The sequence below is a fragment of the Magnolia sinica genome, chromosome 4 (assembly GCF_029962835.1).
Source record: "Magnolia sinica isolate HGM2019 chromosome 4, MsV1, whole genome shotgun sequence".
In the NCBI taxonomy this organism is placed as follows: Eukaryota; Viridiplantae; Streptophyta; class Magnoliopsida; order Magnoliales; family Magnoliaceae; genus Magnolia; species Magnolia sinica.
In genome coordinates, this window is record NC_080576.1 from 97,571,692 (window position 1) to 97,595,835 (window position 24,144).

The 24,144-nt window shown below is 40.5% G+C and overlaps 2 protein-coding genes across 4 annotated transcripts in view; one reads left to right on the forward strand and one right to left on the reverse strand.

The window, feature by feature from the left end:
- Positions 1–16,478, reverse strand: part of LOC131243455 (uncharacterized) — a 121,758-nt gene extending 105,280 nt beyond the window's left edge. Inside the window, exon 1 of the mRNA XM_058242828.1 lies at positions 16,475–16,478. The gene's annotated coding sequence lies outside the window, so the exon portion shown is untranslated. The remainder of the gene's footprint in view (positions 1–16,474) is intronic.
- LOC131243454 (ranBP2-type zinc finger protein At1g67325) lies at positions 423–23,365 on the forward strand. 3 transcript variants are annotated; one of them, XM_058242825.1, is made up of 8 exons: positions 430–698; positions 7,086–7,486; positions 7,864–7,942; positions 9,733–9,816; positions 10,137–10,228; positions 10,316–10,491; positions 16,045–16,125; positions 23,004–23,365. In XM_058242825.1, the coding sequence occupies exons 1-8, from the start codon at positions 533–535 to the stop codon at positions 23,050–23,052; spliced, it is 1,128 nt and encodes a 375-aa protein (XP_058098808.1). In that variant the 5' UTR covers positions 430–532; the 3' UTR covers positions 23,053–23,365. The 3 variants fall into 3 exon arrangements, with proteins under 3 accessions (XP_058098809.1, XP_058098810.1, XP_058098808.1); XM_058242826.1 differs by lacking the exon at positions 16,045–16,125 and having other exon boundaries at positions 423–698; XM_058242827.1 differs by lacking the exon at positions 9,733–9,816 and having other exon boundaries at positions 426–698.
- The last annotated feature ends 779 nt before the right edge of the window (positions 23,366–24,144 follow it).

Below are 24,144 nucleotides of genomic sequence, written 5' to 3' on the forward strand. Positions count from 1 at the left end.
ACCGTTGAAACTTTTCTAAGGATTACCGTGATGTTTATTTGCCATCCAACCTATTTATAAAGTTACGTAGACAGGGACGAAGAAAAAACACAAATATCAGCTCCATCCAAAACTTCTGTGGCCATCAGGAAGTTTTCATCAGTGAGAGTTTAATCCCCATTGTGCAGCTCACTTGAGCCTCGGATCTGCCTCATTTTAGGGTTTCTATCCTTAAAAAAAAAAAAAGGATGGACGGTGTGGATAAGACCCATACATCACGGTAGCCACTCAAAGCTCCTGCCGTTCTCAGCTAGAGACGGGCGGGGGTATGACGCAATCGGCGTCCCAGATTGTTTTTATGCACGGAACATCAGCCCACTTGCTGAACGGCCGGATCTATCAAACACGTGCCTTGCCCGCATCACTTCACCTCTCACATCTGGACAAAGGTCTCGGTAGCCCTTCTCTCTCGCTTGCCACCCCTACAAAAGAGCGCAGGCGCCCTTTCTTCTCCTCCCATCGAGAGAGAGAGAGAGAGAGAGAGAGAGAGAGGATGGGAGAAGGGAGAGAAGGAGATTGGGAGTGCGGTGGCTGCCACAACAGGAACTACGCCTTCCGGTCCTTCTGCAATCGATGCAAACAGCCTCGTCTTCTCGTCGACACCACCTCTCCTGCCGATTCCAAATGGCTCCCCCGCATCGGTGACTGGATCTGCACAGGTTCGATCGCTCTCTATCTATTTCATTTCGCTTCTCTTCTGCTCTTTCTTTGATATCTACAAGTCTTTCTAGGGTCGGCAATAAGCTGCCCTAGGGTCCGCCCTCGCTTCCTGACTGGACTGAAAAAGACACTGGCCATGGCCCTGGCTATAAGGATAATAGGTAAATGATTCAACCGGAATCGAGTGGATTGGAAATAATATCTTTGAGGTAGGAGTTCAAAAAGAACTCTTTTTGGGGATTTGAATTCTTCCAAATCCCTCCAATTCACACCACCAAACGACCGAAAAACAGAAAATCCCTACAAATCCCTCCTATTCCCCGTTGTCAAATGAGCCACTAGGGGTGCCCAGGCCTGCAGGGCTGGGCCGCCCAGCCGGACCCAAGGCTCTTTTATTATTATTATTTTTTTCCCTCTACAAATGTTAGAAATGGAACCTATTTTGTTTTATCAGAAACTTCAGGATATATCGAAGGAACACCGGGTTTTATTGGATTCAATATTCTGTTTATTTTGCCCTTAGCTGAATTGAAAACTGAAAAAAAAGCAGCTTAAATCAAATCCAAATCCAATATTCTGATTATATCCTTATTTATTTATTTGGGCGGCGTTTGGATGTACAATTGCTTCAATCAAGATTATTGAGTTGCAACTGACTGAAATTTTACGATTAAAATTTAATTTTGTTTATGCTTGTGCAACTGCTGCTGTTTCAAGTCTAGCTTCAAATGATTTCAACTCAAGGCAATCACAAACAAGAACCAGTTATTTGCTTTAAATGGTGTTAACCCAACTTTAGGCAATTTTACCTTGTTGCAACTTAATTTCCTCTTAAGTCAATAATCTTTAAAAAAAGGTGGTTGGGCAGTGCTCGAGCATGCTTTGTTTGTCCGCTAAACCACTGGACAGACTCCACAAACACATGATAATAAACTCATATCTACTACATATATAACAAGAATTACTAGGGGCAAAAAATTGCACGCAATTACTTCAAGTTGGGCTTCAAAACATGCACCATTTTAGGAGACGAGAAGGTTTTTTAAGCACCTGAAGGGTATTTAGGTAATTTAGGATGAAGTATCATGGCCCTCTCCCTGCTAAGAGAGGCCTACCTTTTGCAACCACTTCTCATCCCCTCCATGAATTGTAACACTCCCCCCCACCCACGCGTGCACACACACATGCATTGCATGAGCTAGTTTACTAGTATGGTTAATTTTTGTAAACATCAAGTCGTGAAATCTTGACTCAGTACTTGAAAGCTTTACTTGCTCTTGAGTAAAGTCAAGTTTTAGGTGATACTCAATTAAAAAAAGAAGAGAAGAAAAGATCATTAAGCTTTTGCTGACTGGGAATTTTGTTGGTTTTTTCATGAGTCTTTACTGTGAATGATGGGCAGAGCCCAGATGAGATAATTTCAGTTTCACCTGAGTTTTTTGACCTTTTAAGACTAGAAATGGATTCGAAATAGATATCCATTGTGTGGCCCTTGAAGATATAGAATGACCAATTTATGTAGGTAAGTTTGCTTGATTTAAAAGGAAAGGTCTCCCTTAAAAGTCTAAGTCATTGTTCCTAAAAATGAATAAAAGCTAATTTTCACTCTCTAATCTCTATCCATTTATCTGGTTATTGCGAGAGCTTATGATGCATCCAGGCTATCCGTACAGAAAATGTAGAAAATAATATCCAAAATTGGAGCCCACATCTCCATGCATGCCTACATGGTGGCCCTTTCTCTAAGAAAATAAGAATATCCAATCGGACAGTATGTGATACAAATCCTGTCTGATGATGAACAGTGGTCCAATTTGACTGAAGGACACACTGATGACAGATCTAAACAGATGGTCCTATATATTAACCGATTGGACTGTGGGGTCTACATGTTCAATTGGATTGGCCAATACACAACCCTTGCGTCCTTTTTGCCCCAACAAATCATATGGTTACGAATTCTTTTAGTTCTTTCCTTATTAGTTTCCCCTTTTTTGAGTCAAAAACTTGTGTAGCATGTTCTTTTGAAGAGTAAATGAAATAAAAAGCTTTATTTAAGAAAACAAGAAATAAAGAAAACAATACAACCAGCCAATGCTTGAGCTACAAAAGAATGCAAAACATGCCATAGCCCAAAAGGGATCCCATCCCCAAGAGACATCCCTACCCTCAAAACAACATCCACAAACCCAAACTTGTGTAGCGATATTCTCAAACTAAAGGAAAAAAAAACAAAAACTTGTTTAGCAAGTTGGCTGGTTTATTACTCCAATTAGGAAAGTTATCAACAAGCATAGGATGGTTTCTTAGTTAAATTAGAAAAGTCTATGGCAAAAGGCCTATATATATCAATGAGGGGCATGCATGTTTTTGATTGAGCAAAGTTGTTCTCTGGGGTCTCCTCCACTCCTCTTCTACTGCTGGAAGAGTGATTCTTGTAATCTTCTATTAGAAACACAATACTAGAAGCTAAGGGGTGAAGGACGAGGACATAGACAGTACCCTATTAAACTCCTATTTGGGGTTGCTTCTAAAAAAAGAAACGCTTATACCTTGTATCTATAGTTCCTACATGGGGTCCACTAGATGGTTTGAAGGGAGTGATCTGTGATGTCTTTCCTGATGTTTAGTTGCAAGCTAAAATCCTCACCTCTGATAGTTATGCCTACACCTATTTTTGACACAGGGCATGTTTTAACATTGAGGTTTGGGGTTTGAACCCAACTTACCTATTTTTTTAAAAAGGAAGAAAAGTAGCAATGCAAGAAGACTGTTAAGTCATCTTAGCTGTCCCATTTATCCTAATTGTTGTGGTCTTTGCAATGTTGGATGTGAGCTTTTATTTATGAGTTGCTATGTACAGCTCAATTCTAGAGTTGGTTTCAATTTTCACTTTCCGGTCTAGGTCTCTCTCTCCTTTGTCTACCATTGAGCCACATGCTTGAACCCCATCCTGTCCTGTGTGTGCTATATTTGGAGTTTTTTTTTTTTGTGAATGTTTGGCACTTTGACCTAAAAAGTTTTTTGGTGAATGTTTGGCACTTTGACCTAAAATGAAGCTGTTACAGATTTGGGTGGAAAAGTATCTGTCCTGCTCTCTCTCAGGGACATCCAAATATCACCTTAATCTATCCACATATCTTGAATATGGTGTAATATACCTGATGTTTAAGAAATTCCACATCATGTATTTCCATTAATGACTTCATTGGCCATATTTCTCCTTCTATATATTATGAGTGGAGGAGGTATTTGATACTCTTGCTACGTATGACGCTTGATATGCTAGGTACCCCGAAATGGTACATATGGCATTGGCATATACTAACTCAATTAAATGGACTAGGTTATGGAAATCACCGTTGCTAAGTTACGGTCTAAAATTTAGATTGGTTGAAGAATCCTATCCTATGATTTCTGGATGCTTTTTTTTGCAAGATATTTTTCTTCGCAACCTAATATTTACACAACCAAATAAGAGTAATTTTTAGCCTGTGAAACATGTAAGCAAGTAGCATAATTTGGATGGTATATCTTGAATTATTTTTATGCCATGTATGCAATTCCTCAATAATTTCTAAATGCATGTGTATTATCCATCACACTCAAGGTGTTCCGTAACGGTAACGGTGGCCGTAATGGCCACCACCGTTACCTTTACGATACGGGGCATAACGGCTGTTACGGCCCCGTAACGGCCGTTATGGTTTCTCTTTTTTATTTATTGAAAAACCCCCTGAAAAACCTATATCTGCCACGTAATGTTGATTAAAAAGCATGAAAAACCTGTATATGTCTCGTAATAGACCATTACGGGGCTATTATCTCCTTTATAGGGAATGTAACGTGCCTTTAACGGCAATTACAGTCATTTTTTTCCGTAACGGCTGTTATGGCCATTACGACCCCGTAATGTGTAACGGTTGCCACCGTTACCTTTATGGCCCCGTAACCGCCTTTACGGCACACCATGATCACACTGCCAGAATATCAAAGTATTTCTCTCTGAATGTCTTAGAAGATCGAGATTACAAAACTGAAAATATGTTCCCTAGTGGCCCATTTGTTTATTTGGCAAGTAAAAGATTGTTTCCAACTTTATATTAGCATTGAAAGTATCTTTGATTTCTTTATATATATATCGTGACTTTCCAAAAGATGACTGCACCACAACTGGTTGTATGGTTCAACTGATTTTTTATGCCTCCGGAATCTTGGTTTCCAAAGTTCCTTGAAAATACCACCTATTTTTAAGTATGATAAACAAGGAAAAATTACATGTAAAAAAAAGTTGCGGATTAACTTATCCTGCATTTTAGGTTGTGGGTTAACTAATTTGCAAGAAAGGACCATTCCTTTACATTCCAAGATGTCTATTACCATCTTTCAAAAGAATTGGGTTTCCATCAATGCACGACGCGTGCCTTTGTTTTTCTACCATATTTCAAAAGAAGGTTTCTTCCAATGTGCAACATGTGCCATTGTCCTTCTCCAACTGCCCCACGTACCAATGTCTCGCATGTGCCTTTGTCCATCTTTTGGTGTCCCACATGTGCCATTGTCCATCTTCTACTGCCCCACATATTCCACCATCCATCTTCAACTACCCCCAAGTGTGGCGATTTGCAACATGTGCTACATGTTCCACCGTCTTGCTTTAAGCACCCCATGTGTGTCCCATGTGTCATTGTACATCTTCAAGCGCCCCACTTGCCACATGCCATTGTTCCTCATGTGCCACTGTCCATCTTCAAGCATCCAAATTCCCACATGTTGCGTGCCAATGTGGCACATGCCAGCAACTACCTTGAAAATTTCATCATAGAAAAATTTGTTTTCCCAAAAGATGGATTTGAAAATGGCCCCAATGCCGATGGATATTTTTATTAGGAAAATAAATAAAGAAGCTTCTTTTCGTTTGTTTCCCTTGGAAACAAAATTTCCTTTCATTTCCTTTCCTTGATTCCAAACAGCCCAGAAGGCAGTTCAATGAAGCCTTTCCTACTTTATTTATCCCATACTCTGGGACTATTGTTTTTAGAAGTAATTTTTACATGCAACCCAATACTATTGTTCTGATCCCAATTAATTGCATTTAGATAATATTGATCGGTCATGGTTGGCGGCAGTGTTTGAAGTATCGGTATCGCTACAAGTTTCGCTAGCCAGGGATACGGAAACAATATCGATATTGCCGATAATATCTCTAATAACTGGAAATGCGAGGAAACATGGGAAAAACGATGGAATTTTTAGCAAAACTTCAGGAGATGTTAAAATGTACATATTTGTATATTTAGAAAAATAATTGCAAAAGAAATGCATAAATAACAAGTTTTCATTTAATGGGGCCTTAAAAGCATGTTCTGTTGTAAGAAATTAGTCCAACCATCCCATCTGGCCTATTTAACCATCCAACCTTCCATCCAAACATCCATCGATATTGCAAAATATCAACAACACATGATATTTCACCAAGAAATCATCAACAATTGGAAAGGAAATGAAAGATTATAATCTCAATATCGTGCATGTTGTGATATCGATAAGATTGAGATATTATAAATATTATCAATGACAAATTGAACACTACATACAACCATGTGCCCATGGAAAAAAAAAACTGAAATAAAAACATTTTTAATAAACAAAATTTTGATTATATCATCAATACATTGGCGATATTATTGAAATGTCGCCAATACACTTATAATACAAGCATTACCTAGACTTTACATAGTTGAAAACATTGGCGACACATTGGCGATACATTGGCAATACAAGCGACACCTAGAATTTACATAGTTGAAAATATTCGCAATTATATTAACGATATTGATACATTGGTGATACTTAGTGATATATTGCTCATACTTGGAATTTCTGATACTACTAACGTTATCGGTATCGCTACCAGTGTTATTGGTATTATTGAGCTGGAGATAAAGATAATATCGGAGATATTTCGATAATATCAGAGATAATTCGAACATTGGTTGGCGGTTTCCTTCTAATGCTAAATGAGAGAGGAGTTGATCTGCATTGGGTTTATTTTTGATAAATTTGTTGATTCATTAGTCAAAAAATTGACGGTTGTTATTATTGCATATGGAAAATGATATAAATTGATACATCGGCAGATATTCATTGAAATCATTTGAGACATCTTGAATGTGTTTGTAGAGCTTATATGTATTTTATATTTATTCTGTTGAGTTGAATTCCGATCTTGCAATCATTTGGGTTTAGTGTATGACTGGTGTGGGTGCGTGTGTTTTGTGTGTGTTCTTTGGTTTGGAATGGGCTGGTTGGTGTGCGTATACTTGGCTGTCTTGTCCTCGCTGGCTGCACCATTGGTTGGGCGTGTGTGGCAAATGGGTCTATAGGTTGCAGTAACAACAATTACGCTTCAAGAGAAAAGTGCAAAAAGTGCGGGGAACCAAAGGAGGTAGCAGCAATGCCAGCAATTGCAATGCCTGGAGCTTCTCTCCCAACTTATGCACATTATTTTGCCAGGGCTCACGGAGGACCAGGATTCAAGATGAATTTCGGGATAACAGGAAATTCCGCTCTTCAGCAGTCACTTCCTTCGAACGCGAATTGGTTATTTGGAGGGGCTAATAAGTATGGACTTCCTTCAGCGTCTGTTTGGCCCTTAGGTGGAAACAATGGCAGTGGATTTCCATATGCTAACAATGCAAGTCAGCTTCTTGTGGTTCCAAAAGGCTGGCGTAATGGGGACTGGATGTGCCATTGTGGGTTCCATAACTACTCTTCTCGTGCACAGGTAAGTTTGCTAATTCTGCAGTAGTCATTGAACCAACTCATTCATGTAGTTTCATTGGATGCCTTTCATGATTTTAGCTACATGCCCTTGTGATAATGTCATTTTTAGTATACGGAGTGCTATTTCTAATTGCAGAAGTGGGCATCCTGTTGTCCTATGTGAAATAGTTGATGTGCTATCCATTATTGTGAAATGGTAATGATAAACCAGAAAATATCGTCACTTCGCGATGCAAGAACATGTGCATGCATTTAGTGAAATTTAACCTCTTTTCTATAGATTATTGTTAGAAATTGCAAGAAGCTTTTTGGTTTTATAGAAAGATTCTTTCTTTCTATGCATGATATATCTAATCTAGATGTGCTTTATATTTGCAGTGTAAAAAATGCAATGCCTCTTTGCCATCTGCTGCACCCTCTTCTATGGCAAATTCAGCAGCTTCAGATTTGTTTCCATGTAAGTGGATTGGCTGCACACTTTTTATATTAGCACTTTTTCATGGACATTATTTTTTCTCCTTTTGTTCTTTCTTCCTTTGGTTTCATGACACACCAAGACTTAGAACACTTTGGACTCTTTGACCGGCCAGAGCCCTCCAAATTGTGATGTCCAAAAGTGTCACAATGTGATGCAGGACAATTAACCACTTGCTCTAAATGCTCGAACTGTTAGAGTATGACGAATTAATCCCTTTATCTCATAACCGAGGCCCCACATCTCATGGGTTAGGACCTCGGCCAAACCCCCCTCGTGGGCTCGCGGGCCCCAAATCACATGGGCCACCCACCCTGAGTGTGTCCCTACATCTCACGGGCTACCCCACTCGAGCTCAGTCTGAAATGCCCTGGCATTAATCACCCCCGGTGACCCCTGTGGGCCCCAAATCACATGGGTCACCCACCTCGAGTGTGTCTCCACATTCCACGGGCTACCCCACTCGAGCCCGGTGTGAAAATGCCCCTGCATTAATTCCCCCCGGCGAGGAGTCTCGAACACGAGACCTCCCGCTTTGATACCAATTTGGTGTAGGACAATTAACCACTTGCTCTAAAAGCTCGAACTGTTAGAGTATGGCTAATTAATCCCTTTATCTTCTAGCCCAGGCCCCACATCTCATAGGTTAGGACCTTGGCCGAACCCCCCTTATGGGCCCCAAATCACATGGGCCGCCCACCCCGAGTGTGTCCCCTCATCCCACGGGCTATCCCCACTCGAGCCCGGTGTGAAATGCCCTTGCATTAATCACCCCCGGTGAGGAGTCTCGAACATGAGACCTCCCCCGTGGGCCCCAAATCACATGGGTCACCCACCTCGAGTGTGTCCCCGCATACCACGGGCTACCCCACTTAAGCCCGGTGTGAAAATGCCCCTGCATTACAATGTCATCATTAGATGGGTGCATATGTGTACATTAAAGTCAAATGGCTCTTTTGGCGGCACTTCACGTCTTGTCTTAGCACCTTTAGGGTATGTTCATTTGCTGGTTTTTGTTTTTATTTTTAATTTTCTCATTTCTTACCTTGGAAATTTCCTGGATTTACATTAAAAAAAAGAAGAAGAAAAAAAAGAGTTAGGTTGGCATTTCGTGTTTGGTTTTGCATTCCCCCAGGTTCTCCTCATAAAGTTGCTCCAGCTTTTATGTGGGGAACTAAAACAGAATTAGTCTTATCCTAGGTTCCTTAGGTAACCCATGTATCAACTAAACAAGATTTAAATCCTTCCTTGAGAAACACCAGGCCAATTCTAACATTCCCCGGTAAACAAAAAATCAGGGAATGAATTCCTCAACAACCAAAGACGCCCTTAGAAAGAAAAGTTGTGTTCTGCTACTTAAATTGCCGGACACTTTAATTGTTTGGCTTGCTGTTGCAAAACTGTTATGTTGAAAGTTTCGCCATTTCAAGGAGATGTCATGACTTTGTTTCAGTTTCTAATGAGTGAATTTTTTCATCAATCAGATTTTCCCGTTGCACTCTCTTTCCCTCTATTTTTACTCTTGCCCCATGCTTTCTTATTAGTTTTGTTGTTTTATCTGTTGAGGTGGAGGTTTATAGGATTTTCTATTTGTAATTTTGAATCTTGTGAGCAATTAATGTTCGTTTTGTTATCGTGGTTAATTACTCATCTTTACTGTCAGCAATGCTTTTTTATATTTGCAAACAAATTCCTTTGTTTTCAAAATTCATTTTCAGATTTTGTTTTTAAAAAAGCCTAATTAATTAGTTAATTTTTCTCTTCCATGGAAGTGTCCCCATCTTTAAATTTTGGGAGGTCGCCACACGGAACGCTTCAAGATGCTTCAAAACATGGAACTCATGCCTCATATCCAGGTAACAACATATCAAACTGGAAAATATTTTGGACACAGACGTTCTGTTTATTGATATATTATATTATATTCCTAGTTTGATGAAGGCCATTACTTCCTACTTCTTTGGGAAGGCAGTTCTGTTACTGACATTCTAGCAGGAGAGGGTGTTGATAGACCATCTTCAGGATTGTTATCCTTTTGTTATAATCTCTCTCTATTTAAATTCGAATTATTAATAGAAAAGTTCCATTGTTCTTGTTTGGTGAACTGTCTATGTTGAAGGAGCTTCTGCTCTTGTCACGTGCTGTTAAACTGATTGATCTTTTTCTTGATATTAAGCTCTGGGAACAAAACGATTGGCATCGGATGAATTTGTTAATGAGTGGGACAACAAGAGATTAAATGCAGGAGATATTTACAATCATGCTCTGGTACGGCCATTTTAGAGAGATTATGGCTGTTGTGTTTCCCATGGACTTTGATAATTTCTCTGACGTGTTCTTTTTTGGAAATTGAAGACAAATGGGCAGCAACGTTCTTATCAGGGCTTTGAGCAAATGGTGGGATCCAGTAATGATCAAACACCCGGAATGTATGTCTCACATCCCAGTGCAAGCTCTGCCATGGCTGCAAATTTTCAAATGCACGTGCAGTCACCGCAGCTGGCAGCAATGCCTACACTTCTAGGAAAAGGGTAAGGGTTTCTTGTCCCTTCTTTTCTCACAGAAGTATCCTTGGTCTTGCATAATTTTAGCAGGCTGTTTGTTACAATATTATACAATATTTTCACCATTGTTATCCACAGTATAGTGATTGGTATAATTAATGTGAAGTTGTTTATGTTAATCTGTTTATGACAGCCTAAATGTTTCATAATAACCAGAGAAACTTTGTTATTTATATTAAGCCTGTTGCATGCGACATGTTTTGTGTGATAAACTAGGGTCTACTGCTACTGCCACTGTCATCATTATTGCCTTGTCCCAGCTATTTCATGTGAAATAGGTTGAGGATTCACTATTCTAGATTTCAAGCCCAAGCTTGGCCCTTGGGCCAAGTTTAGTGGCCAGAGCCTTGGCTGTTCAGGGCCGGGTCACCCAAGCTGGGCTGGGCAGATCGGTTCCATTGCCACCCTACGTGAAGGCTTTGGGTGTACTATAGCTTATGCATTTTGTCAAAATTTGGGTAGAGGGAGCATCAGGTGGGTAGCCAATTGGGCAAAGGAAATTTGTGCTTCTTTTCCTTTTGAGCTACAACTTTCTTTGCTTCTTTGATTGTGCAAGTGGTGCTACTCTTGAATGCATACCAGCCACATGCACTTTAATCCAATCTGTTCCTTTCTAATCAACAACTATGTGCATCTGGCTGCTCTGTCTCTAATGTTTTTCATTGTATTTCTTCTTCCTAAATGTGTTTATACTTGCTCTCAAAGTAGCTTGCACATCCTCATCTTCATCCTTGATTGTCTTCTATTGATCAGCTACTTACGGTTGTTGTGCTATTTAATCATCTATATCTCATTTTGCTTTCAATGAAACCAACATATAAAGCTTTTGCTACATGGGGAAGGATTTCTGGCAAAGTGTTATCTCCCCTCTCATCTGCAGTAAATGTTGTTCACGCCTGTAGATGTTGATGCAGACATGCATAGCATGCATTCTACCTTTGTTTTACTGCACCCTACCTAGGCAATAGCCCACAAGCCTAGTTGAATTACCTTGACTGCATAATGACATGAACAGTGTAAACTATTGTTGTGAGGGGGGGCATCTCGCGCACATGCAACCCCCCGAGGAGGGCCCCACCATCGATCTGAATCGATGACGACATCTAAGGAGGACCCCCTAGTTAGAGGACTGTGTTTTGGTTCCTTGGAGTGGACCCAATTGTCATGTGAATCCCACCATGGGTTCTCATGATCGTGGCCGACTATTCCAAACGATCTAGTACTTTGAGTTTTGGTTATTATTGTTATTAGAAACATCATGGACGGTTTAGATTATTTTTGATTAGTTGTTAATTGTGGTTGCTTCGTCTCTAAGTAGTAGGTTGCGCACATGGCACAAGTTTTGGGGTATATGATTTTATTATAAATAGGCACCCCTTGTAGTCTTTTTTTTCATTGAAGATTGAATAAAATTTCTGCATTTTCCTACTCCTCTCTGAGTTGTGAAGCCTAATTGGGTGCGAAACCCTCTATCCTTCGAAGGGCTAATTATCGTGGTGTTAAGCCATATCCATCCCAAATCACTCCCATCTCTTACCATCCATATTCCTCATCTTCTACGGCCATCCTCTCATCAAATCCATCCACGTTTGCAGCTAATCTTTCCCCTACAACAGATTTTCAGAATCTGGCCCTACAGGAGGGTTGAAACTTAGGCGGAACACCGTGCACAAACTAGACATTCGATCGGCGTGAAACTTTGTGTGAAGGTGGACCTCCCCTGGCCGACCAGCACCTAGCTGGCTGATTTCAGATTCGTGAGCCCCACACGTGCAGGTAGGATTCCACGCACGTGCGTCAGGCCCGGGCCGCTATCCACACATTTGGATCATCTTGGGTTTGTTTCTCTCTTCTATTTCACTTATCTCTTGCCTTATTTCCATAACCCTAACTCTAGATAATACTAAATCCCAAGTCCTATTCCACTTTTGCAAACCTTAGGTTTTCTCGATTCGAAACATGTGAATCCCTTGGATTGGGAAGTAATCCTTTGCATGTGTGGATGAATTTAATTTCCTTTGAGCATTGTTTAGTCTATAATTTTTAATTGATCTAGCTCTAACATGTGTAGGCTTGGACCCGCATGGATTTCCCTTGTTGAATGCTTGACTTTTATGTGGGATGTGAAATTTTTTGTGATTGTTTTAAAATTAGTGTGATCTAAAGCCTGAAATCTTGCATATCATATTTACTTTTCATGTCCTGCATCAAATTTGGTATCAGAGCTTAGGATTCTTATAGGGGAATGCATTGCATGTTTAGGGTTTAGTCTACTCGCGTTTATTTTGCATTACATTTCATCTAGGGTTGTTTAGGACCCCTCATTCACAACATAGATTGCTGAATTTTCTATTGTCAGAAATTCTCCAATTTTCATTGCTGAATTTTCTGTTAACAAACTATTTGGACAATTATGTTGCTGGAATTTTAAGAGCGTTGCGTAGTTTCCTTCATATAGAGTCTTATAGGATCATTTAGTCCCATTTATACGCATATATTTGTGTAGAGGGTCTTTAAGGTGAGTTAGTAGTTGTATACAGGTCGTGGTTTTGGCTTGCACCCTACACTAAATATGGAGCAATTGTAAGAGTCAATGAACAAAACGACCCAACAGTTTGATTCTTTGGGTAAGCGCTTGGAACAATGTATTAACCAATTCTTTGAATAACTTGATGTGCGCATTACCCAACTAGAGACCTCCGCTAGGGCAAACCCCACTATTGGGAAAGATACCCAATCTCAGGCAGGTGGTCAGGAGGATAGACCAAAGAATGAAGGTGACCAATGAATCGGTTATGGGCACTCACCCCGTGAGGGTCATCAAGACCACTATGACCCTGATGCGCAACTTCTCAAAGGAGTTAGAGTAGATGCTCCCACGTTTGATGGCCACTTGGACCCTAAAGCTTTTCTAAATTGATTGGCAGACATGGACCACTATTTTGAGTGGTACGACATGTATGGCCTTGTGGCTAGATTGAGTGCACTAGAGGCTAGTGTAGAATTACCCATTGAGGCCATTCCGGTAGTGGATGAGTTTCGTGATGTCTTTCCTGATGATCTATCGGATGAGTTTTTCCCTATGAGGGATATACATCACACCAGGACGTGGGACACCGTACCACCTATAGCCGAGTTTGTGTTTAATAGTTATGTCGATAGGTTCACAGGTCTAAGCCCTTTTGAAGTCGTTACTGGTTATAAACCTAGTAAACCTATCGATCTTGTCCCTATGTCACTGTCCCATAGGCCATCAGAGTCTACAGAGTCTTTTGCGCATCACATTCACTCATTGCATCAAGAAATCAGGCGAAAGATTACTACTAGCAATGAACATTACAAAATTTCTGCAAACCAACATAAACGATTCAAGGAATTCAATGTAGGGGATTGTGATGGTCCGCATTAGGCTAGAGTAGTACCCTCAGGGAGTCGTTCGTAAATTACACGCGCGTAGCGCTGAACCATTCAAAATTATAAAATGAAACGGTCTCAATGCGTATGTGGTAGATCTTTTGTCTTCCATGAGAATTAGTTCCACATTTAATGTGGAGGATCTAGTTGTATTTCAGGGGACCACTGATATATTGTCCGGCCTTTTACCTAACCATTTTGATTTCCTAGACCTTTCCCTTAATCCATGGTCCCCTCCTGACCCATCTTTCCAGCCTCTACTTCCCATACCTACCATTCCCACACCAAAGAGGAGATAGCGGATTTTCTGGACCATCAGATAGTATCGACGTCAGACGGCGGATTTCAAAAGTTCTTGGTCAAGTGGAAGTCACGCCCAGCTTCAGACAGTACGTGACTCATTGAGGAGGAGCTTCAGAGACTTGATCTTGATATCTCGAAGCGGTTTAGGAGTTTTGTTTTGTTAGTGGCGAATCTTTTGCAGCTGGGGAGAATTGATGGGGACATTTTGCGGACATGCACCCCCCCCCTCGCATGTACGCAAGGATGAGGGCCCCACCATCGATCTAGATTGATGACGACGTCCAGGGAGGACCCCTTAGTTAGAGGACTGCGTTTTGGTTCCTTGGAGTGGACTCGATCGTCATGTGAATCCTACCATGGGTTCTCACGATTGTGGCCCACTATTCCAAACGATCTAATACTTCGAGTTTTGGTTATTATTGTTATTCGGAACATCATGGATGATTTAGATTATTTTGATTAGTTGTTAATTGTAGTTGCTTCGTATCTAAGTAATGGGTTGCGCACATGGCGCAAGTTTTGGGGTATAGGATTTTATTATAAATAGGCACTCCTTGTAGTCTTTTTTCTCATCGAAGATTGAATCCTGCTTCTCTTTGAGTTGTGAAGCCTAATTGGGTGCGAAACCCTCCATTCTTCGAAGGGTAATTACTGTGGTGCGAAGCCACATCCATCCCAAATCGCCCCCATCTCCTACCATTCATATTTCTCATCTCCTACAGCCATCCTCTCATTAAATCCATCCACGTTTGCAGCTAATCTTTCTCCTACAACAGATTTCCAGAATTTGGCCCTGTAGGAGGGTTGAAACTTTGGCGGAGCACCGTGCACAAACCAGATATCCGATCAGCGTAAAACTTGGTGTGAAGGTGGACCTCCCTTGGCCGACCAGCACCTAGCTGGCTGATTTCAGATTCGTGGGTCCCACACACGTGCGGGCAAGATCCCACGCATGTGCGTTAGGCTCGGGCTGCTGTCCACACGTGTGGATCATCTTGGGTTCGTTTCTCTCTTCTATTTCACTCCTCTCACCTTATTTTTTTAATCCTAACCCCTAGATAATCCTAAATTCCAAGTCCTATTTCACTTTTGCAAACCCTAGGTTTTCCCGATTTGAAACATGTGAATCCCTTGGATTGGGAAGTAATCTTTTGCATGTGTGGATGAATTTACTTTCTTTTGAGCATTGTTTAGTTTATAATTTGTAATTGATCCAGCCCTAACATGTGTAGGCTTGGACGTAGGGCTGGACCCGCATAGATTCTCCTTGTTGAATGCTTGACTTTTATGTGGGATGTGGAATTTTTTGTGATTGTTTTAAAATTAGTATGATCTAAAGCCTGAAATCATGCATATCATATTTAATTTTCATGTCCTGCATCATGTTGTAGAATTGAAATGTGTTAGCTGTTGAGTTAATTAATATTAAAACTTGCCAATCTTGTTATGTGGTTTGATTTGATGGGATTGATATAATAAAGTAATAGACACTGACTCGAGGATACACTTTCAAACCTGACCTGATTTTACATCTTTTTAGGGTGCCTATTAGTAGAAATTGTGATCGGTTGATGTTTTTATCTATTGGACTAGAAATTGTTTTATTTTCATTTCAGAAAAAAATAAGAAAAAAATTGGTTTTATTTGTCAATGCAGGTATACCAGATGATTACAAAATAAAAAAAATTCGGACTTGATTTTCTTGTTGACATTTGACTTCCATTCCTCTCATTTTTGTCTCTTCTTGCCAACCAATTATTTAGGACAAGGCTTACATGATGATGATTTCTCTCTTCTTAACAGAGCAAAGCAATGGCGCGATGGAGATTGGATGTGCACAAACTGCAATAATCATAACTTTGCATCACGATCCCATTGCAATAGGTTTGTTTTATGCTTTCTAAATTTATTTATCCTCTTGAAGTTCAATGAAATTATTAGGAACAGCTCTCTCTCTCATATGTAAATATTTTATGTAATATTAAATTAATTAACCTTAGTATTATCTCTTACCATTTACAATCTCTCAGGAAAAAAAAAATCTCTTACCATTTGCATTCTCTTTTCAACATAAGAGAAAAAATAAAAATAAGAAAGAAAGATAAATAGTGGAGATTTTCAAAAATCTTAGATTTTTTTTTTCCCGCAAACTTGGAGCAAGTAATTTCAACTCTTACCTGACGGAGAAACCCCCCAAAAAACAGATCTTTTAGAGAGGACGAGAGCTTTTTATTCGGAGAGGGAGGGAGGGACTTGAGGGGGGGGGGGGGGGAAACTGTAGGCTGAACTCCTATTGTTCTTTACCTCCACTTTAAAAATGGTGGTGATGCTTCATCTGTCCAAATGGCATAGTTGTACGGCAAACAAATGGTTTAAGTTGCGGACCCAATTGAGGATGGATCATAACCCAAAAATTACACTGAGGAGATGATACTAACCATCTGATTTTGCCTTTTGGAATTTGGGCCACTTACTATATTGCTTTTAACAAGTAATTTTATAGCTATGAAATGGATGGTTAGGATCAAGGTATTCCACAATGGTAATGGCCGTAACAGCCACCACTGTTACCTTTACGATACAGGCTGTTATGGCACTTGTAACGACCGTTACACACACACACACACACTCTCTCTCTCTCTCTCTCTCTAATGACATTAGGGTGTTCCCTGCCCTCATTTTAAGGCGAGCCTAGTCCATGCGGATGCACGCAATCACCTGCAAACCACGTGCGTCGGGTAATCTCGGGGAGGGGAATCGAATTCACATATGTGGGGAGCAAACCCACGACACAATCAACTGCTATACTAATGTACCATTACGGGGCCATTTTGTCTTTTACCAGGAGTGTAACGGGATTATGTGCGTAATGGTGGTTACGGGTCATTTTTTTCATAATGGCCGTTACGGCCCCATAATGTATAAAGGTTGCCACCATTACCTTTACGTAATTAAGGCCCCCATAATGACTGTTACGGCACACCAAGACTTGGGATTACTTTGATTTTAGGTATATACTCCACTGGATTTGTCTGGATAGTGGCACACAAGTGCCGCATGTGAGAAGGATGAGTGACCATCATTTTCAAAATGTTGGTGAACTATCACACGAGGTTGCCCATTTCAATAAATTTTTTTTTTTGGGACAGCAAGTGACGTATGAGAGACTGAGAGATGGGAAAGGGCTGAGTAATAATTACACATTTGATGTGGCATGGGTAGAACGCGACATGGTAGAGCGATCTTGCCACAACACAAATGGTAGAGTCACATATCAGTTGGGAGTGTCCATTGATTTTCCTATATTGTGTATGGTTAAAGATTTAAACATGCATATATTGGATGTTCATAGACATCTCTGATGAATGGACTTCAAAATAATTGCAGTAAAAAGAAATAGTTAATTGTAGATTTATCATATGGCGGTCGTAAAATGGAACAACATTATGTCTATGCTTGTGTGATAAGCTTGCATTTTGAAACATGGACCATCCAAGAGAGGGTCACTAAATTGATGGTCCGAATTAATAGTTCAATGTGTCATATATGTTGTAGAGAGATGGCTCTACTGTATTCTCATTCTACAAGCTCCCCCCTTATTATCCTACTAATAATGACACCCTTACCCTCCCCAGTCCCTTCTATTTCGGGAGTTATTTGATACTCACCTATAATGTTGTGGTTGATATAATGCAGGGGCATTTTCACACCGGGCTTGAGTGGGGTGGCCCCTGGGATGCAGGGGCACACTCGGGGTGGGTGGCCCATAGAACCCATGGATTTGGGGCTTGTGTGAGGCAGAGCCCATGAATTTGGAGCCCACGAGGGGATGGAGCCCATGAATTTGAGGCCTGAGCTATGAGATAAATGGATTAATTTGCCATGCTCTATCAGTTTGAGCTTTTAGAGCAAGTGGTTAATTGTCCCCCATCAAGCCATGAGTGCATTGGCTTGCGGCATAGGAAAGGAAAAAAAGGGCATCATTCGCAAATTGGATATTGAGAAAGCTTATGACCACGTGGGCTGGGGCTTCCTTGGCTATATGTTGTGATGTTTGGGATGCATGTAGAAGTGAAGAAGGTGGATCCAAGAATGTATTTGGTGACCAAGTTCTCCGTGTTAGTCTCAAATGCGTCCCCTAAAGGTTTCAAGTGAGAGGTCTTCGGCAGGGGGATCCACTCTACCTTCCTGTTCATGGTGGTTGCAGAAACACTCAGTGAAATGCTGGATAGAGGTCAATATACTGGTCTTATTAACGGGTTTTGGCTTATTAATGGGTTTTAGGTGGAGAACACGGAGTTTCAGATTTCTCGTATCCAGTTTGCTGATGAGATACCATTTTATTTTGTGATGTTGATGTGATGTGGTGGATAACTTAAGGAAAATTATGAGATGCTTCGAAGTGGCTTAAGGTTTCGAAGTTAGTATTCTTAAGAGTGAGATGTTGAGTGTTCGCATCTCTAAGGAAGAGGTGATGAGATTGGTGGAGGTGTTTGGGTGTCATGTTGGTTTTCTTCCCTCGTCATATCTTAGCCTTTGTTTACTAGCAAACTTGCGAGGCATCTGTGGAATAGGCAATTGAAAGGGTTGAAAGAGAACTGTTGAAGTGGAAGAGTCGGCACCTCTCTTTGGTTAGTAGACTAATGATAATATTAATAAAAGCTATTACATTGAATCTACCGCTTTACTTCGTGTCTTTATTTAGGTGTCCGGAATCGATCTCGGATAGGTTGGAGATGTTGAGACTGGATTTATTATTATTATTATTATTATTTGTCGGAAGGAGTCGAAGAGAAATAAAAGTTTCATCTATTAAGATGGGAAGGGGTGTGGAAGCCTCATGAAGAATGGGGAGCAGGTGTAAGGAGTTGAGTTGATGAACCTTGCTTTGTTAGGCAAGTGGCTGTGAAGGTTTGTCATGGAAGGAGGGAGTTTGCAGAGTAGAGGCAATTGCTGGCAAGTATGGGGTTTAGGAAACGGGATGGTGGGTAAAGGATTCATCATTATATAGGGTTTAGGATTGTGGATGGTGGTTACTAGATTGGCGATTAAGTTTGAGGAGAGGGTTAGTTTCTCATTTGGTGATGGTAAGAGGATTCGTTTTTGGAGGATGTGTGGATCGGAGAGGGAATGCTCTAGGTTCAGTTTTCAAAGTTATCATGACTCTCTCCAAAAATGAATATTCCTGACGGTTTTCTACCTTTGGTGATGTAGTTGCTTGGTCCCTCCATGTCAGAGGATTTTGATGAACGGGTAAGTGGATGAATTCATTTGACTCCTGGCGCATCTTCATTGCAATCACCCGTCTTTGGAGTGAGAGGGATCTGATGGTGTGGAACAAGGATAAGTCGGGTCTCTTCTCTGTCTGCTCATTTTAAAGGTTGCTTTGAAGATCATCGTTGGGAGAGGAGGTTATACCCTTTATGTTTGGTTCTATGGCGTCCCTCCTAAGGTAGTTACATTTGCTTAGTTGATGGGCAAGAATAGGATGCTTAAAATAGATAATCTTGAAGTTGTTAGTGATTCCTAATATTTGTATGATGTGCACGCAGAATACGGAGTCGGTTTATCATTTATTTATCCATTGTTCTTTTTCTCAAGGGGAATGGAGAGATTCCTCGATTTATTTAAAGTGCTGTGGGTGATGCCGGGGTCAATTGGTGATCTTCTCCTAGCATGGCACGGGGATGGAGTAGGGGAAAAAAAAGGAAGTGTGGTTTGGTAGCTTGTCTTGCTGGCAGTCATATGGGCCCTTTGGGGGTTGGAGGAATGGTTGGAGTTTTTGGAACGGGAGTAGGACGATGTTGGAAGTGTTCAGGACTCAGGAGGGCAAATTCTAAATGTAGTGGGATGGATCTCATTCTTAAAGGTTCTTGATGATTGTAATCTGTCTTCTTTGTTCGGGCTTTAGCTGTTGTATCTTGCCTCAGAATTTTACCTTTGTTGCCTCTTTTTAATAAAATTTCGTTACATTTGAAAAAAAAGAGATACTAGTATGCTGGTTTATTCATATCTCTACTTCAGTGTTTGGCAACTGTAGTCAAAAGGCTGGAAGGAGTGTGCGAGCCTTCATAACAGGTGTGAACAGGGATGAAAAAGATTGATTCATGAACTAGGCCTCGTAGGGAAAGTGATTGTGGGGATTTGAGAATGGGTAGGAACAATGTTGTCAAATGGCATAAGCAATCCTGATCCTGTGCGATTGCTTATGCTTGATCGCTTATGTGATCGCACAATTTCTTTTTTTTTTTTTTTTTGAAAAATAAAATAAAATAAATCAAGAAAAATGGTCAGTATGCGATTGCATATGCCATTATGCGATCGCTTCATACGACATGCAATCGCATACCATCCATATGGCATATGCGACCATCACATTTGCCATATGGATGTGATTATGTGATTATGTGATCAAATAATCGATTATGCGATCGCTTTTGACAACATTGGGTAGGAAGGTTTGTGGTAGCAGATTATGGTTTGTAAATTCACAGTGAGGGGGTTTGTACAGCTTCGGGTATTAGGGAAGGTAGTGTTTGGGAGGGGAGAGCACTGTTCAAAGTGGGGGATGGGTCTCAAACCTACTTTTAACAAGACATTTATTGTGGAGGTAGTCCTTCAAACCAAGAACTCACCATATCATGTAATATTGTGTCATTTGGGGGAGGCAAGAATGGCCCAATGCTTCGGTTGATTGGGGAAGCAGTAGTACGGGATCGGGGATTTAGAAGAAGTTCGATTGACAAAGAAATTAATGTGCATGCGGTAGCAGCTTCATGTTATTTAATTATCATTTTCAAGCAGCGATAGGTGGTGGTGGAAGTTCGAATCTAGAAAAAAAAGTTTCCTATGGAATCTAGAGAAAAAGTTTTATATGGAATTGTATTATAACATTCTCAGGACCAAGGTGGGACTAGAATGGAAGCTTCCATTGCCAAGATTATGTCGTACCAGGGGCCACTACAAATAGTTGCATTTGGATGGCTGGTTGGTATTAAAGTACTTAGCATCCATTTGAGCAGGAAGATGATAGTTACAAGTGGGTGCATTGTGTGTTTTGAGTAATGCTAAGACTGTGAATAACTTGTTTATCCAATATGAGTTCGCAATGGAGATATAGAGAAGGTTTCTGGCATTATTTGAGATGACTGGGTGATGCTTGGGTTGACTTTTACAATGTTCCAAGCTTGGTAGTGGGGAGGTGGCAGCAAGAAACAGCATGCCAATCTCGTAGCAATGCATCTGTAGATTTCTAATAGCATGGGAGAGGCCTGCTGAGGTCTTCCAGTGTGCAAAAGATAAGGAGTGATAGAATAGGCAATGGGAATCAAAATCTTTGCAGAAAGTTGTTAGGAGCTAAATTCTTCTTACCTGCTGCACAGTGGTATCTTGTCATTCTTTTCTCTTTGCAGCTGTCGCTTTGTACCCTTTTCACTGATTTCGAAAAAATCGTCACTACACTCCCAGAAGAAGCAAGAATCATCTTCCCCACTATGGGAGTGCCAAAAAGAAAAAAGAAAAGAAAAGAAAAGAAAAAGAAAAGGAAAGAAAGAAAAAAGACAAGACTATGGCAGCCGTGGGATACCTCATTGTAGTACACCTCATTGTAGTACCGTGAGCCGTGGAATTTAGCAGCTAGTGATTATTCTCCTAATCATGAGGCCAAACAGAAATGACCACGATCAACTCCAGTTGAGAATAGCCATCTTTTGAATCTTGTCGTGGATTACATGTGGGTTTTTTTTTTTCCCTTTTCCATTAGGCGTTTCTTAATTATAAACCTGCCAAAATTACCTTGGCCAAAAGTCACCATTTAAAATTTCTGATTGGATATGACCATTTTTTCCCCTTAAACAACATTCAGTGTCCTGGATTAGATGCAGGTTTTATTTATAGGGGTTTTCAGCAAGTGATCCTCTTCAGTTAAATTAGTTTCGTCAGTGTTGCTGTTCATTATTTGTATGATGCCTTATGTCAATATACAAATGTTTATCAATATTATGGAACTTCAATGATTATTTCCATATCACTGACCTCTGTTCATGATCATGGTGATATCAATGGCTGTTTATAGACATCGGTTATGCTATTTACTCCATCAGCTCATGTTGCTTCGTTAAGGATGCGTGTGGACACACCATTACATTGAATTGCAATTGTGAGTCCAATATAGTGGAAAACAACCTACTGAAATTTCCTCCCTTTAGCACTAATATCTAGGGGCCTGGGCCATATTTTAAAATCCAAAATGGAACCTGACCCATTTCCGTTGACAGTTAAGTCCAAGGGCTAATCCAATTGGGTCGACCCATTCTAACCCACGCCATCTGCTACAAGTGAAATAAAAAAGAAAGTAAAAAGAATAAACAAGCAAATTACCACTGGCGTGTTGGACTTTGGGGGCAGAGTGGAGGTTCACGGCTTCGAGTTTCACCAAGTTAGGGTTACATTTTTGAGGTGACCACTAGTTTTAACTTTTAACTGACCTGGCTGGTTGTGGTCCCACCCAGTCTGACTGTCCCATCCAGTGAGAGTTCTAAAATGTGGCTTTGGCCTACATGTTGCAATTATGTTACATTCGAGTCAGATTTGAATGATACATGATTGCAAATTGAATACTAGGAAGCAAAATTAACTCGTCATTCTCTATCTGATCAAATTGAATGTTTGCGATTGCAATTCAATTGTAGGTGCATCTAAACACAACCCGATTGAGGTGTGCATGTTATCATTATTTTTTTTAACACAACCATTTTTTGCAGGTGTAAAACTCAAAAGGATGCTCTTACTAAGCCTGTCAGTGTTGCGTAGCCGGGTCCTATGAGAGAGAGGGCTTGAGCTTGTTGTGAGGTTTGTTAGTTTTGATTGAGAGGGTGGTAATAGTTGTTTGGGTAGAGTGAAGTTTTTTGTGCTGTTTTTGTAAAGCAGCTTAGTTTCAGGATTTATTTGTGTTATCTGTTGAGTAGCTTAGATATTCACATGCATTAAAAAAATTGTTTTGGAAATGATTTTTGGTTAGTTTGGAAAATATTTTTTGGGGGTTTTGCTTTGTTCAGTGAGGAATGTGGATTTAACAATGAATTTTGAATTTTTATTTCGCTTGATTGATGGATTTTCTTATGAATTCTTCTGTTTCATGATTTTTTGTTTGTTTCATGATGTTTCCATGGTTACAAGCTAAAAAGGAAATGGCGGTTGACAGATTGCAATTCACATCAGCATCTGCCACTCATACCGTGTGTTCGAAGGTGAAGATACAGCACTGGCCCTCAGGTAGGGTTGTTTTTGGCATATCCTGGATACCCTCTGACTTTCAATAATCCAGGCCGTTCATCTCATGGGCCGCAATGGGTGGGTACTGAAAACCATAGCCATCTGATTTGGTGAAATTACCTTTTGCTTGGCTTAATTTTATGTTGAGCCATCCATCTGCAGGCTAATGATTGAATGGCTTGGATAGTCTGATGGGGAATATGTAAAGGGGTGCTAGATGGACAATCAAAGTTCAAAAAGGTGGGCCATGCCTTAATGAACAATAACACTAGTAGTTTAAATGGATTACCTGGAATTATTTGTCAAAGCACAAATCGGGCTTCTAGCTGGTACATGCATTTCTGCAGAATGCTGATGTCCCCACCTTCGTGGGATTATCTCAACAGCCACAGAGGTTTCAAGTGACCCCATGGTCAATCATGGAATCGATCGCATCAGTAGGGGCAGGCCATGGTGTACAAACATCGTCTGGATGGGATGATCCTGACCATCCGATCGATAGCATGATATACGGGCGGTCAAAATTGAGTAGAAAAGTGAAACAGGTCTGATCATTATCTTGAAACAGGTATTAATAGTTCCCACCATGGATTGTTTGATGATGCTATGCATCCAACATGAGATATGCGA

Bases quoted from the DNA above. Each gene is read 5' to 3' on its own strand.
- LOC131243454 (XM_058242825.1), top strand. From the start codon at position 533: ATGGGAGAAGGGAGAGAAGGAGATTGGGAGTGCGGTGGCTGCCACAAC. The intron at 7,943-9,732 runs GTAAGTGGATTG...CTTCCATGGAAG, and splicing joins AGCTTCAGATTTGTTTCCAT to TGTCCCCATCTTTAAATTTT. The intron at 10,492-16,044 runs GTAAGGGTTTCT...TCTTCTTAACAG, and splicing joins CCTACACTTCTAGGAAAAGG to AGCAAAGCAATGGCGCGATG.